Source organism: Aquarana catesbeiana, linkage group LG03, assembly GCF_042186555.1.
Source record: "Aquarana catesbeiana isolate 2022-GZ linkage group LG03, ASM4218655v1, whole genome shotgun sequence".
In the NCBI taxonomy this organism is placed as follows: Eukaryota; Metazoa; Chordata; class Amphibia; order Anura; family Ranidae; genus Aquarana; species Aquarana catesbeiana.
Window position 1 is genome coordinate 534,256,261 of NC_133326.1, and position 16,930 is coordinate 534,273,190.

At 40.4% G+C, this 16,930-nt stretch overlaps 1 protein-coding gene across 5 annotated transcripts in view; it reads left to right on the top strand.

Annotated features, from left to right (window-relative positions):
* Positions 1-16,930, top strand: part of PTPRO (protein tyrosine phosphatase receptor type O) — a 139,473-nt gene that overhangs the window by 87,030 nt on the left and 35,513 nt on the right. For all 5 annotated transcript variants that reach the window (XM_073621317.1, XM_073621316.1, XM_073621319.1 and 2 more), the window contains 3 exons: positions 412-532; positions 4,709-4,902; positions 6,209-6,320. In XM_073621317.1, coding sequence (XP_073477418.1) covers positions 412-532; positions 4,709-4,902; positions 6,209-6,320 — 427 coding nt within the window. The remainder of the gene's footprint in view (positions 1-411; positions 533-4,708; positions 4,903-6,208; positions 6,321-16,930) is intronic.

The window sequence follows — 16,930 nt, forward strand, 5'->3', positions numbered from 1 at the left end:
AGGGCCACTTTTTTAGACTGGATCGGTTCGTCCATCCCTAATCTTCATGTTTATTAACTATCTATGAAAAGTCCAGCTAATGATTCTGGTGTCCTGCCACCCTGGTGGGGCAGCATTTTCACTGTTGTGAGTAATATGTATTAATATGATACTGTAGTAGGACTTTCTTCTCACTTAGACGTAACAGCGCATATTTAAGCAAACAAGAGACAAACAAATTTTACAGATAATAAGATGTCCCCTGCTAGGGGTGAGAGTGGGGTACGCGGATGATCACCACTTCCAACTAAAGTCACATCTCTGGTGTAGGGAGAAAGATATAAGGTACATACCTTACACATTTCCTGCTTTCATTTACTATGTACACAATCATATTAGACGTTATTTAATCCTTGTGTTTTGTATTTTCAGGTCAATTTAACCAGCAATGTTATCACAAACTTAGTGCCTGGTGCCCAGTACAGGGTGGTCGTCTACCTGCAAAAGGCCCCATTAATAGGACCTCCATCAGATCCTCTTCTATTTTCTATTGGTAAAATATTTTATTTATATTTTTTCTACAAAAAAGGAGAAATGTTCCTCATAAACAATATATAAATATATATATACACTGTATATGTATGTGTGTGTGTATGTGTGTATATGTGTATGTGTGTATATATATATATATATATATATATATATATATATATATATAATGTATTTCTGGCATACTCATACAATGTCCAAGTAAACATGCACAGATTCTTACTTGCAATACATCCTTACAAAGACAGTCCCTGCCTTTACCATTAGCTTTTTCCTGCTTGTGCAGCAGCTTCTCTAATTACAGGTTTCGAAACATATATCTAGGCAATTCTGGAAAGGTCCTGTGGTCTGCCACACTCTGTGGTCTGTTTGGTGAACATATCCAAGGAGATTCTGCAACTTCCATTCAGTTCCACTCAGCTAATTGTTGCCAATAGAGGGTATAAATATGTCTTCTCATACCCTAACCATACCAGCATAAATAACATAACAACTATTGGCAAGTATTACTAGGATTGGGTTTTTGAAGCATTAATATAAATCCACTACAGTCTCTAGCCTCAATTAACAATTTATAAGTAGCTATTAAAATACAGTGCTTTGAAAAAGTATTCATACCCCTTGACATTTTCCACATTTTGTCATGTTATAACCAAAAATGTAAATGTATTTTATTGGGATTTTATGTGATAGACAAACACAAAGTGGCACATAATTGTGAAGTGCACAGAAAATGATAAATTATTTTCTAAATTTTTTACAAATAAATATCTGAAAAGTGTGGCGTGAATTTGTATTCAGCCCCCCTGAGTCAATACTTTGTAGAACGACCTGCATTTACAGCTGCAAGTCTTACCAGCTTTGCACATCTAGAGTGAAATTTTTGCTTATTCTTCTTTGCAAAATAGCTCAAACTCTGTAAGACTGCATGAAGAGCATCTGTGAACAGCAATTTTCAAGTCTTGCCACAGATTCTCAGTTGGATTTAGGTCTGGACTTTGCCTGGGCCATTCTAACACATGAATATGCTTTGATCTAAGCCAGGGGTCTCAAACTTGCGGCCCTCCAGCTGTTGCAAAACTACAAGTCCCATGAGGCATTGCAAGGCTGACAGTTACAAGCAAGCCTCCCTCAGGCAGAGGCATGATGGTAGTTGTAGTTCCGCAACAGCTGGAGGGCCACCAGTTTGAGACCCCTGATCTAAGCCATTCCATTGTAGCTCTGGCTGTATGTTTAAGGTCGTTTTTCTGCCGGAAGGTGAACCTCCACCCCAGTTTCAAGTCTTTTTTGCAGGCTCTAACAGGTTTTCTTCTAAGATTGCCCTGTATTTGGCTCCATCCATCTTCCCATCAACTCTGACCAGCTTCCCTGTCCCTGCTGAAGAAAAGCATCCCCACAACATGATGCTGCCATCACCATGTTTCACGGTGGGGATGGTGTGTTCAGGGTGATATGCAGTGTTAGTTTTCCACCACACATAGCGTTTTCCTTTTAGGCCAAAAATTTCAATTTTGGTCTCATCTGACCAGAGCACCTGCTTCTGCATGCTTGCTGTGTCCCCTACATGGCTTCTCGCAAACTGCAAATGGAACTTCTTATGGCTTTCTTTCAACAATGGCTTTCTTCCTGAGACTCTTCCATAAAGGCCAGATTCGTGGAGTGCACCACTAATAGTTGTCCTTTGAACAGATTCTCCCACCTGAGCTGTGGCTCTCTGCAGCTCCTCCAGAGTTACCATGGGACTCTTGGCTGCTTCTCTTAATAATGCTCTCCTTGCCCGGCCTGTCAGTTTAGATGTACAGCCATGTCTTGGTAGGTTTGCAGTTGTGCCATACTCTTTCCATTTTCAGATGATGGATTGAACAGTGCTTTGTGAGATGTTCATAGCTTGGGATATTTCTTTATAAACTAACCCGGCATAAAACTTCTCTACAACTTTATCCCTGACCTGTCTGCTGTGTTCCTTGGCCTGCATGATGCTGTTTGTTCACTAAGGTTCTCTAACAAACCTCTAAAAGCTTCACAGAACAGCTGTATTTATACTGAGATTAAATTACACACAGGTGGACTGTTTACTAATTAGGTGACTTCTGAAAGCAATTGGCTCCACTAGATTTTAGTTTGGAGTATCAGAGTAAAGGGGGCTGAATACAAATGTACGCCACACTTTTCAGATATTTATTTGTAAAAACATTTGAAAACCATTTATCATTTTTTTTTCACTCCACACTTATGTGCCACTTTGTGTTGGTCTATCACATAAAATCCCAATAAAATACATTTACGTTTTTGGTTGTAACATGACAAAATGTGGAAAACGTCAAGGGGTGTGAATACTTTTTCAAGGCAATGTAAGTGTGGGTAGATTATCAGTGGAAACATAATTTTCACAGGACTTAACCCCACCATCCAGCAATAGTGACCTGATAGCCAGTTGTAATATTCAGATAAAGACAGAACTCATGTGCATTTGTTCTCTGCAAACATAGTTTCCATTAATATTAGTCTGTATAGGAAATGATCATGTGAAGGGAAGGGCTCTCTACTGTTAAGACAAACAATTAACATCTAATTATATTGTGTCTGGGCACAGTTTGAAACACTTGATGGCTCAAGACTTAACAAGACTTATGGGTGAGTTTTGGGTTCACCCTACTATGAGTTTGTGGCAAATCCTCACAAATCGTGAATCTCACGAATCATGGACTATTGTCTAAAAACTAGCAGGTTTGCTGCCAGAAATAAGGAACAATCTATAATACAGTGCATAGTCTTTGTCCCCAGTCAGCTGCATTACAAGAGTCAATCATTTGAAGGAATAGATAACTCAATAGGCTTTCTTTTAAAGGATTATCTCACAGCAGGCATATTGTAAATGTGTGTTGGAACTGGTAGGGAGAACTGACCGTTCTGTGCAGAGGTAGATACTTTTTTAGATGTATTTTTTTTTTTAAGTTGAACATTAGTACATGCCCCCAAGGGCAGTGCCCTACTTCCCATGCCTTTTGTTTGAGAATAGCCTACTTTATAGGCCTACGTGTGGCCAGAATTACTCCCCATAGATTTTAATGCGTCTGCAAACTTTGAGAACTTTTTATGAACTGAACCCAGGCAGATTTGCTCACCCCTACAAACACACACACACACACCTTCCTTATTGCTTCCAGTCTCTTCCTTATGCCGCGTACACACGGTCGGACTTTATGGCAGACTTTGCCCGGCGGACTTTTCAACGGACTTTAGGACGGACTTTCTGAATGAATGGACTTGCCTACACACAATGCACCAAAGTCCGTCAAATTTGTACGTGATGGCGTACGACCAGACTAAAACAAGGAAGTTCATAGCCAGTAGCCAATAGCTGCCCTAGCGTGGCTTTTTGTCCGTCGAACTAGCATACAGATGAGCGGACTTTTCGACCGGACTCGATTTCGACGGATTGATTTAAAACATGTTTCAAATCTAAGTCCGTCCAACTTTTGAGAAAACAAAGTCCGCTGGAGCCCACATACGATCGAATTGTCCGACGAAAACCAGTACACCGGGCCAAGTCTGCCATAAAGTCTGCTCGTGTGTACGCGGCATAAGGCTTACCCTCTCTGCTCCATAGTTCTGAGTTGTTCTCTGTAATATGTTCTGCAACAACAAATCCTTAATGAAAAAAAACAGATAATAGCAGCAACAATGTAACAAAAAAAAAACACTATATGTTCAATTCTACCATCACATTACTTAGGCAGGCATACACAGTGCAAATTTCCTTCCTGCCACCACGGGTTGCAGGAAAGAAATTTACACGATTTCCCCCATCAATACAGACAGTACTGACAGGGGAATCCCTCCTGCCGAGCAATTGTCTGCTCCCAGCGAGGAGGCAGGGGTGGCGGGAGAAGACAGTGATTATCACTAGTGGCTATAGCAGCCGCTAGCGATAATCCCAAGAGATTTCAAAAGGCTGGTTGTACCCAAGTTGATCGATTGACCACCTTGGTACATACAGCCTGCCTGTTAACGGTTCCAATCTCGGTCGATTCCTGCTGAACCAGCTGAGATACGAACTGTGTATGGCCGACCTTACTACTCCAAGACATGAGTTTGTGAAGTCAATGTAAATTTTATCCAGAATCAAATTTTGCTGATAAATATATAGAGAGACTTTCACCTGCCTTTTATTTCCCAGAACCAACTGGAATAAAAGATTTGGTACTCTACCCCTTGGGACCATCAGCCGTGGTGCTGAGCTGGAGTCGCCCATATTCCGGAGTCTTCCGGAAATATATTGTGGAAATGTTTTATTTTAACCCTGTGACCATGACATCGGAATGGACATCATATTATGAAATTGCAGCAACTGTTTCCTTAACATCCACAGTGGTAAAGTATATTTATTTCTTTGCTTTATTTCATGAAGTACCAACCACAGACCTTCCAAACAGTCACAGTGCATCTTGTCTGTGTACCAGACATTATAAAGTGCTGCTTTGCATATGCATGAAAAGAGAGAGAGAGAGAGAGAGAGAGAGGGTGACACATGATAGGCACACATACACATATATATTACATTAAATATTTGTGTATTTAAGGTCTGTTCACACCCAGATAGCACTGAAAAATGTTTCCCATATTATTCTAGTGCGTTCCTGTGTGGTGCATTTTGACAGCCCATTAAATTGAATGGGCTGAAAAATGCCTTATACTGCAAAAAAGTAGCGCTTGCACTACTTTTAAAAATGCACTGCACCAAACCGCATGGTATTGTGGTACCATGTGATTTGTTGCCTGCAAATGCACCATGTTTGCGATCTGCGTTTGGGGTGACATTAACAATAAATTGGCACCTGCATGGAGATTAAAAGGGTGGTACGTTCACCTGTGGTGCAGGAAACACGCACGGAATGCTCCACTCCCGCACCTCGTTCTGGTGTAAACCAGCCCAGTGCTACAACAAGAATGTAGTAAGTTTATATGTCTATGAAGGTTCTCATTTATCCAGGTCATGGTATAGCTAGATTAGTATTAATCACATAGAACTGGATTTGTTATGTAATGTTGAATACATTTCGTAACTTTTCCAAGCCATTTCTTTAGTTCCAAGTCCAGAGGGCTATAATTGTTTGTGGAGTAATATAGTAAAACCCATATGTAGCTGGAGTGTCTAGAAAACTCTGAAGGATCTTTGACAAACCTTGCATTCCTGTGTCCTTCAATTCCAGTAACACACTGAGACAGAAGCTTATACATCCAAAAGACCCAACACCCAAACACAAGCAAAGTAACTTAGTATTTGCAGTATAGTGTACTGAGGAATGCAAAGACCTGTACATTGGGAAGACAAGACAACAGTTGTGGAATTGACATCTATGCCAATATCCCTACACCAAGCATGGGATCATGAGACTACTGTAGAAAAGGGTGGTTCCACAACTTTCACACCTCTTATCCTGTTCATGGGCAATCAACATTTACACATTCCATGGTGTTTGGATTGAGGTAACTGTGCTACCTGTGTTGATTTAAATGCTGGGGCATCTTCCTGATGCTCATTGAAACTGAAGAAGTGGCTTAGAGAAGCTACAATTTTTTTTTTAACATTACAGAACAAATCCATTAAATGTAACTAACTACTACTAGCTAGTAAACATGTGGAGATTTTATATATATATATATACTTTTTTTGTAGAGACTGACCAATCTACTTCCTGCCTGGTACTATAACTTCCGAGTGACAATGGTGACATGGGCAGAGCCAGAGCGCAGCTGCTGTGACACTTCCACTATAAGCTTTATAACAGGCAAGTGTTCAGATTAGAGATCTCCTGAATTCTGTCTATCATTTTGGACCTCCCTGTGTAACAATCAGGTGGGTTATAAGTTCCCTTATTTATAATTAACCAGCACCATGTGTGAAAAACTGTCATTCAGAGATAATGGAAAATTGTTATCAGACAATTCCTGAATTTTCCTTTCTTGGTGCCTTATCATGTCAGTAGCAATGGGCCAAGATACAACTTAGTGTCAGGACAGAACCTTCTATTGCCTTTAAAAGCTTTCCTCAGCTTGCACGTTGTTTTTCAAGTTACTAACCCATGAAGAGACAAATAGGAGTGGGAGATCTCTATGCTGATTTGGTAAGGCACCAGGATGGGAAATTACAGTAAGTAACAATTTTTTTTCCAAGTACCTCTCCATGTCAGCACAAATTTGAATTAAGTAGCTAGAAAAAAATAATGTGGGTGAAGAACAGATTTTTAATAGACATGTACGATAGCAAATCACCAGCTATTGCTGCCAAGTAGGATAAACTAGACATTGGATCCACTCTGTGGTGATTACTGAATATTTGAAAGGCTTTTGCTGTGTACTTGACCATTTCCGGTACTCCCACCATGGATGCCCACGAGGCATACACATTTCATGTATATTCCACCTTTATTTGGAAAGGTGAGGTCGTTTACTTTGCAGTAGAAGTGAATTTGCCCTAAAGCTTAGTGAATGAGGTTAAGCTTTGCTGACTTCCATCATCCAAACATGTACAAACAAAATTGCTGTTTTTTCCTTGCATGCAATGGATATTTTTTGTGAAATGAAATTTCACCACATTACTAAGCTCTGGAGCAAGCTCCCTTTGTGAAGTGCAACTTCTCTTGCAAAGTGGAAAGCCTATTTTCCTTTAGTAAATCAACCCCATAAGCTTATTCTGCCTGGATGTTCCCAGAGCCTATTGGAAGGATGAACAGTTTTCAGAAAGTTTTAGTGAGGTAGGTTGTTGATAAGTGGAGAGAAGGTCAACACTCTCTTTAGAGGCTGGGTTCAGAAATAAGATTGGTAATGATTGTCAAGCAATCAGGCTCACAATGACTCACCAACCATAGTGAGATCCTTATTTGTTGGTGGAGAAATGATAGGAGAACTTTCTTTGAATACAGTGGGTCTTTGAAACAGTTATCATGGGTTCAATACCACCTGCCACCTCTAGAGGTAGACTTACCCAAATCTGGAAAATTGGACACACACAGGCGGATACAAATTTTGAATACAAACACCTCAGTCATTGAAGTAAGTTATAAAGTTTTATGGCAATGGTACCTGGTTCCGACAACATTAGCTTCATCCCTTCCAGATGCCTCCTCAACATGCTATAGAAGTTGCAGACAGGAGAGAAAATCTCTAATATATTCTTTACTAAACACACCAGTTGAGGAGGCACCCGAACATTACAAAAAACTGATCTCATTCATTTTTATAACAGCGAAAACAGCGATCACTGGATCATGGAAGTCAACATAAATACCATTCAAACTGGCAAACTTTATATTTGCATGGTTAAACAAGCAACTATTGCCCATCTTAAATGGTAAAGTGAAAACATTTGAAAAGGTATGTCACTGCTGGATAGTAATAAAACTTTAGATTTCAACCCCATGGGATGAATAATGAATGATGAATAATGGATGATTGGTAAACCATTTAACCTGGTTTAGACCCTTGTTCCCCCTTTTACATTTCCAATAATTTTTTACTGCTTTGTTTTTTAAGAAAAGTACCGTATTTATCGGCATATAACACGCACAGGCGTATAACACGCACCTTCATTTTAAGAGGGAAGTTTCAGGAAAAAATCTTAACTTATAAACTTATTTAAAAAATTTTAAATAAGGAACTTTGAAGCAAAATAAGGGTCAGTGCCCATCTGCAGCCTCACCATTGCCATCAATGCAGCCTGATCAATGCCCAGCTGCAGCCTCACAAGTGCCATCAATGCAGCCTCATCAGTCCACATCAATGCAGCCTCACCATTGCCATCAATGCAGCAGCCTCACCATTGCCATCAGTGCAGCCTGATCGATGCCCATCTGCAGCCCAAAGGGGACAGGGAGGGGGCCGGGACGAGCGCCGACAGATTACATACAGATTACATACAGTGAGAATCTCTTATGATAGACAGAACAGTGGTCCAATGGCGGCCCAGGAGACGGGACTTCCTATTACAGAGGCCGCCAAGTAAACAGGAGATTCTCACTTTATGTAATCTGACGGTGTTCTTCCTGCCCCCCCTCCCTGTCCCCTCCGAGGCAGCTAAAACTGAAGTATTGGCGTATAACACGCATGCACTATTTGCACCTTTTCATGGTGAAAAAGTGAGTGTTATACGCCAATAAATACAGTATATATTAGAGGTCGACCGATATGGGGTTTTCTCTGGCCGATGCCGATGCCAATATTTAGAAATCGCGGTGGCCGATGGCCGATATGTGATGCCGATTTTTTTGGGCCGATATATTTGGCCGATTTTTTTTTTTTTTTCCCTTCATCTCATAAAATCTAACAGTTAGACCCCTTTCACACTGGGGCATTTTTCTGGCGCTTTTGGGCTAAAAAGAGCGCCTGTAAAGTGCCTGTAAAACGGCTCCCCTGCAGTCTCAGTGTGATATCCTGAGTGCTGTCACACTGAGGCGATGCGCTGGCAGGATGTAAAAAAAAGTCCTGCGAGCAGCATCTTTGGAGCAGTGTATACCGCTGCTCCACCACTCCTGCCCATTGAAATGAATGCGCACCACTGCCGAAGCGCCTGCAAAGCGTTTTGGCAGCGGCGCTTCAGGGGCGCATTTAACCCCTTCCTCGGCCGCTAGCTGGGTTATAAGCGCCCCGCTAGCAGCCGAATAGCACCTCTAAAATGACGGTAAAGCACCGCTAAAGCTAGCAGCGTTTTACCATCAACTCCTGCCCGCTCCAGTGTGAAAGCAGCCTTAAGTAATAAGTGATACAGAAAATTTTTTACATTTAAACATTAAACAAAACAAACCTCCGATCAGTTCACTTGTATGTATAATTTAGAAAAAAAAAAAAAACTATCTTAAATATTAAATACACAAAAACAGGTAATCAAAACTTTTGGACGAAAAAAAATGGGCTAACTTTACTGCTTAGTTTTTTTTTTAATTCATTACTGTATTTTTTTAAAAAAAATTGCGTTTGAAAGACCGCTGCGCAAATACCGTGTGACATAAAATATTGCAACAACCACCATTTTATTCCCTAGGGTCTCTGCTAAAAAAAATATATATAATGTTTGGGGGTTCTAAGGGATTTTCTAGCAGAAAATACAGGATTTTTACCTGTAAGCAACAAGTGTCAGAAAAGATTTATGGGGCGTACACACGGTCGGACTTTTCGTCTACAAAAGTCCGACAGACTTCCGGCGGACTTTCGGCGGACTTGCAGCAGACTTTCTAACGAACGGACTTGCCTACACACGACCACACAAAAGTCCGACGGATTCGTACGTGATGACGTACACCGGACTAAAATAAGGAAGTTCATAGTCAGTAGCCAATAGCTGCCCTAGCGTGGGTTTTTGTCCGTCGGACTAGCACACAGACGAGCGGATTTCGGGGTCCGTCGTAGTTACGACGTAAAGATTTGAAGCATGTTTCAAATCTAAAGTCCGTCGGATTTGAGGCTGAAAAAGTCTGCTGAAAGTCCGGAGAAGCCCACACACGATCGGATTACCAGCCAGCTTTAGTCCGTCGGCGTCCGTTGGACTTTTGTAGACGAAAAGTCCGACCGTGTGTACGCCCCATTAGTCTTTAAATGGTTAAACTGAGAGCTTCTACACATGGAGTTCAGTCTATTGATAAAAAGAACTTGAAAAGATACAAATGTATCTTCTTATCAGACTTGGCAGGCTGCCCAGAGGAGGAGAGAATCCTCTCCACAGGCAACTTGCATTGACTTCTATTACAGAAGTCATTTGCAAGTCACGGCTGAAGTTACAATCGGCCTTTTTTATCAGCACAATCGGCCGATGCCGATTAAGTAAAAAACGCCAAATATCGGCCGATATATCGGCCGGCCGATATATCGGCCGACCTCTAGTATATATAGCATTGTGGAGTTATCACATAAAATCAGTACTCTCTTACAAAAGAAGAATGCGTCATATAGAAAAAAAGAGAAAATGTAAGACACATATCCTGTATTTACATGTTCAATAGCATACGATTTGACCAGAAAAACAACAATTAATAGAACAGGTGCATTCAAGATTAACACAAACGCAGTATAACTGTATAGATGTGAGACCTTATCGTTCCTCATTGTGGTGTCCGAAATATATATCTTATAACAATGTGTCAGCCTAAAGTGATCCAAACTTGCTTCTAGCACAGTGTTTCTCAATTCCAGTCCTCAAGGCGCACCAACAGGTCATATTTTCAGGATTTCCCTCAGATGAAACGGTTGTGGTAATTACTAAGGCAGTGAAACTGATCAAATCACCTGTGCAAAATAATGGACAGCTTTGAAAACATGACCTGTTGGTGCGCCTTAAAGACTGGAATTGAGAAACACTGCTCTAGCAGATCAACAAGGAAGTCAAAGGATCAACAAGGAAGTCAAAGGATTTAATTCTCCACCATCATGTCTGGATTTACATTCCAGATAATGCGTTACATGAAATATCATATTGGAGCTAAGGATAACTCCTCCAAGAGGAGGAAGACAAAGAAGAGAAAAAGTGATACGAAAGAAAGAGAAAGGAGCTTAAGCTGGGAATCCATCTGTTCCCATAGACATAGTTGACAGTTACATAATGCATTTCCCGAAATATGGGATATCCATGGATCCCAAATTTTTTCAAACAATTTTATTTTATCATTTAGGATTTCGGAAAATCTCTAGTTTATCATAATCCAAGATAGCTTAGCTTTAACCATTTTAAATGGGACAATGGCTGACTTCCAGGACCTCACGATGGTGATGCGTGCAGCTATGAATATAAAAGACATTAGTATCCTCACATCTTGGAGCCTCCCCATGGGGTCACCCAGTAGAGCTTGTTGTGGATATTTCTTAAGGTTTGTTTGGTTCAGAGCGTAAATAAAATTGTATATACGGATCCAGGAATGCTTTACTTTCAGGCAGGTCCACCAAATATGGTGGAGTGTGTCCTCCTGACCACAACCTCTGAAGCATAGTAGGTAGGCTCCTGACAAAGAAGGCCAGTCAAGAAGGAACCATGTACCATTGGAGCAATTATAAATGTGTTTATATAGGGTTTAGAAACGTAGCTCGCCATCTTGTACCATTGATCCTGATCCATTTCTAAGCTGAAGCCATTTTCCCATCTATTGTACAGTAGAATATTCCTGCGCTATCGGATATGGAATTAGCTAAAAGTGGAACAGCTGCACGCACCTATTAGGTATCACTAAGCCTATATAAATGTTGTATAGATGAATGGTGCCGCGCTAATCCTATTAAATGAGCTTATCATTAATAGATTATATAAAGAAACCGGCCTGGAGGGCCACTGATGTAGAAACCAGTGCTATATCTCACTGTGTAAACTAAATAAAAATGCAAAAAAAATATATATGTGAATGTGAACAATAAATAAACAACCTAAATAATTAATAATTAACTACCGTGACTAACCATAAATATGACTGTTCCAATCAAAAAAACAGTGAAATAAATAATAAAATTAGATGATTGTCAATCACAAATCAGCAAAGTGCATGGTGCCAACACTGTGCAACCTAGATATCTGAATCATAAAGTGACTATATATTGTGAAACAGCAAGTTTTCCATAAAGTGCAAACGTGCGAACAAATGTAACAATAATGTGCAAATAATGACTCCAAAAATGAACAGTAGTAAATTGAATGTCCTAAAAAATGAAAAACAAAGGAAAATCACACAGGAAAACCGTCCATAATCTTAGATACAATCTTGTGACATATGGTGCTGGCATGCGCATGTAGCAGTTAAAGTGCCTGGTGATTCAAAATTCCATGCAGCTTCTTGTGTAAATACTCCAGTGAGCAGTGGCCCCTTACCTCACAGGAATGGGGCAACAGCATGTCCCCTGATCCCCTGAAGAAGTCACGTGTGGTGTGACGTCACGCGTAGGGACAGGATAGGCTGGATATACTGAAAGAAAGCTACGAGCTCGCCGCTCGTCGGATACAAACACCTTACCATTCATTGTAGATGTGAGTACCTGCTGTTTTTGCCTAAATAAACGTTGTTAATTTTAAAACAGAGTTACACTATTGGGTTCCTTTCATTCCCGTTTTTAAACATCCCCCTGGACCATACCTGAGGGAATTCCATCCCAGGACGGTGAGGAACACGTAGGAGCCGCTAGGTGAAAAAATTAAAGCGCCAGTTTGGCCACATGCTGTTGCCCCATTCCTGTGAGGTAAGGGGCCACTGCTCACTGGAGTATTTACACAAGAAGCTGCATGGAATTTTGAATCACCAGGCACTTTAACTGCTACATGCGCATGCCAGCACCATATGTCACAAGATTGTATCTAAGATTATGGACAGTTTTCCTGTGTGATTTTCCTTTGTTTTTCATTTTTTAGGACATTCAATTTACTACTGTTCATTTTTGGAGTCATTATTTGCACATTATTGTTACATTTGTTCGCACGTTTGCACTTTATGGAAAACTTGCTGTTTCACAATATATAGTCACTTTATGATTCAGATATCTAGGTTGCACAGTGTTGGCACCATGCACTTTGCTGATTTGTGATTGACAATCATCTAATTTTATTATTTATTTCACTGTTTTTTTGATTGGAACAGTCATATTTATGGTTAGTCACGGTAGTTAATTATTAATTATTTAGGTTGTTTATTTATTGTTCACATTCACATATATATTTTTTTTGCATTTTTATTTAGTTTACACAGTGAGATATAGCACTGGTTTCTACATCAGTGGCCCTCCAGGCCGGTTTCTTTATATAATCTATTAATGATAAGCTCATTTAATAGGATTAGCGCGGCACCATTCATCTATACAACATTTTCCCATCTAGTCATATAAGGCAGTTTTGTAGATTTAGATTTTAACATGAAGTACAATGCTGATATATAACCAATGCATTTGTAGATATTTCTACATCAGGATTTAAAAGCAGTCATTGTAAACAGATCATTTTTACATTGCAGGGAGGTTATGAAATGAAAGATTTGTGTACAAGGATAGTCTTCCGCATTTGGCAATTGGTATTTTGGTATTTCTCCCACAGCAAGAGCTGGTGAAGAATACCAATATCTTTACATACATCTGATATCCTTAAAAGCCCCTTGTTAAGCCACCAATTAAATGGGGCCTGGGGTAAACTTCGGATTGTGAAATAATGATGCTGGGGGTATAAATGAATTTGAGGTCGTGTGGATGGAGGGCCTATTTCTAGCCCATAGCCACATTAAATGACTAATTAAGAATATGGAGAGGACTCCATTGTCATCCATCATAGAATATTTTTGAGTATGAAAGCGAGCCAATTGCGCCAGTGGAACAGAATATTTCAAGAGGTTAGGAAACCCTAAGATGTCTTAATGTTTATGGGCAAACAGGGAATTTGTTCCCGCTTTTTAATTCTCCTGGTGACTCCTGCCTTCCTTTTACAACTCTTTACTTTACTACTTCTAATATTGGTCTTGGTTAATTTTGACCCTTTCAATAGTTAAATGATGGGCCTGACGCATTGACCAACTTTACACAATTTTATATTACGGTATAATTTACCAAAAATATATGTGGAAAATGTAACTTCTTAAACTTGCAAATGTTGAACCCATTGTGTACAATGTTTTGATGATGTGTGAGCATTGTGAAAATTGTATTTGGTCCAGGAAGAACATGTTTGTAACCACTTTCAAAACATAAAACAAAAAAAAAATCTTTGAAAGAAAAAAATGGGCACGACATAAAAAATGGGGAAAAAAAACAGAAATAGATCTTACCATTTGGGCATTATTTTTTACTTCTGTTGGCGAGGGAACGCCACAAATCCTGTAAACTCTGTCTTTGAAGACACTCTCCAGATCACACCCAGGTATTTTATGGATCCCAGGCCACATCTGGCCCTCTGGCTGTTCTTGTCCAGCCTGCGTGAGGTCAATCAGAAATTAGAAATCAAATGTACAACGTGAATAAATGAACGCCATGCATGCAATACAACTGCATTGCTTTAATTTTGAAAGTGGCTGCTATTTTTTTTTCATTTACATATGTGCATGCGTGTCTATACACCTTCACAGTAATGCGTTGAAAAACAGATGTCTACAAGGGATAACAGCAGTTGTACTTTCACCCCTCCCAAGGATGTGTGACACTGCTCTGTGGCTGTGGGGAGGAGTGTGGGTTTTCTAGATCCAGGCCCGCCAGTCAACAAGATGGCTGCCGCTGTGGTACCACCCTTGTTGGTCTGCTGGTTGCCAAGATGGAAGCGTTTGCACTTCTACCCCTTCCAAAAATGTGGTATTTTCTTTCACTCTTGGTCATAACGGCAAGCAGGACAAATATAGAGGGTAACTCTTGCTAATGGGGGCACAGAGAGCAATAAAACACCTGAGGTGTTCTAATCCCAAGCTGAGGTGTTCTAATTTTCCCTGTATGCTAAGAAAATGCAGACATTGAGGAGCAGAGAGTTATTCCAAATTTCTGCACCTTTTGCTTTGTCGCTGCTATTTTTTTCTGAAGTCAAGTCCCTCCCCCTTCTGGTGTTGATGATGACCTCCGGGTATTGAAGAGACTGAATTGGTTTTAGCTGGTTCCTCATCATATATTTCACCTATTCCAAGTTGACAAGATGATAGAAGATTATTGTCAACTACATCTGTCTGTGACTCTGCTACCACAAATGACTCATGCAGGTGATGATAAATATGAATCCCTGAAAAATTAAACCATTCTACTAGGGAAAGCATTACTTCTGAAAATTACCTTCTGGTGCAGATAACCACAATGGGGGACACTGAATTGAATATGATGTCAGAACAGTAAATCTGAGAAATGTTTGATGAGGGGGAAAAGGGACAAATATACACCCATAAATGTTTAGACAGAAGCCAATCATGCAGAATGTATGATGACAGTGTCTACTGATTCCATCTTAAAACACCTCACAAGCATGAAACAGTTAAGATAACTCAAGCGTGAATCTTCCTAAAGATATCAGCACCAGGAATAGGGGTGACTAGTACCCTTGATCATCTTATGGTATTGGCACTAAAACTAGTGCTCCGCATGATTTGAGAAATTCCACAATAGAAAGGAAGCAACTCATCTTCTGCAGAGATAGGGAAATTATTGTTTCTGTGAGGGCATCCCTTGGAGGATAGCCCATGGAAATTAGGAAAATGACTCATAAATGTCTGTCCAGACTTTTAAAAAATGTCTCAGCCTTGCTCCCACTGAGGTAGGCTAAGTAGGTTGTATACATATATTGCGACACTATGAGGCTCACTTGCCATTATGTAAAATTAGTCGAAAGTGATACTGGTTCACACAAATGCAGAGTGCGGGGCTTCAGAATACCGATTTTGAGTGGAGAAAATTGGCTTTTCAATTTTCTCTGGGTTTTTATATTCCCGGATTGGATTCCAGAATTTGGAGGCTGCAAAGAGCTGTGGGAGGGAAAAAGCCTTCAACCCATTGTCCAGGTCCTTCTGGAGACCAGTAGAGTGTGTGTTTAAGGTGCGCACAGCCTTTACAAGCATAGGCTTGGGCATAGTTCAGTGCTCCTGCTAGGAGACAGGTGTGCTCCATTCTGGAGACAGTACACCATGCTGGAGTCAGGAGGATCCTTGTCTAGAGAACTAAGAAAGTCAAGATGACTGAGCAGAGTACTAGAGGACTGAGAGAACTTAGAGGTGTGAGAGGACTGAGAGAGCCCAGAGAGCTGATAGAGGGACCCAGGCAGCAGGGAGCTGCAACTAAAAAGAGCTGAGAGGACCAAGGCAAAAGGCCTAAGCAGCAATGTTGTGTGTAGAAGCCACAGGTGGCTTTGTATTATTTGCCTTTTTCCTGGGGTGAAAACCCCTGTGTGGGAAACTGTTTTGTGTTGGACTTTATTTTTAACTAAAAGTGGGCCGACAATTCCTGAAACACAGTTCTGACTATTGTGGACTCACTAACAAGCTGTACACCATTGAGTTAAGTTCCCCAATAACAATATACTGTATATATATAGAATTACTTCTCTGTTAGCCTGGGGTTCATTTTGCATTTGGGAAACTGACTCTTCACAGGATTTCTAAGACCATGTCTGGCCAAGTGGGAGGCTCTTGCTCTCAGTCTCCTAGTCAGAATTGACATCTCTTTGCTCTTTTCATCTTGCAAGATCACAGCTGACTTACCATTTTTCACTGGAAGGGGTGTCAGCCACTCAAGGATGTAACCATATGCCTCTTATAGCTGTAATATACAGTATCCTAATACTGGAGGGCAGATGAGCTGTTTACGGCTGCTGCAATGACAATGTATGCTGACAATTTAGTTTCTTACAGAGCTTAAAAATGCTTTGGCCTTTTCTGTCTATCCAGAGAGTATCAAAGATCTTTTTTTTATATCGGTGTCTGCTCTTCTGTCC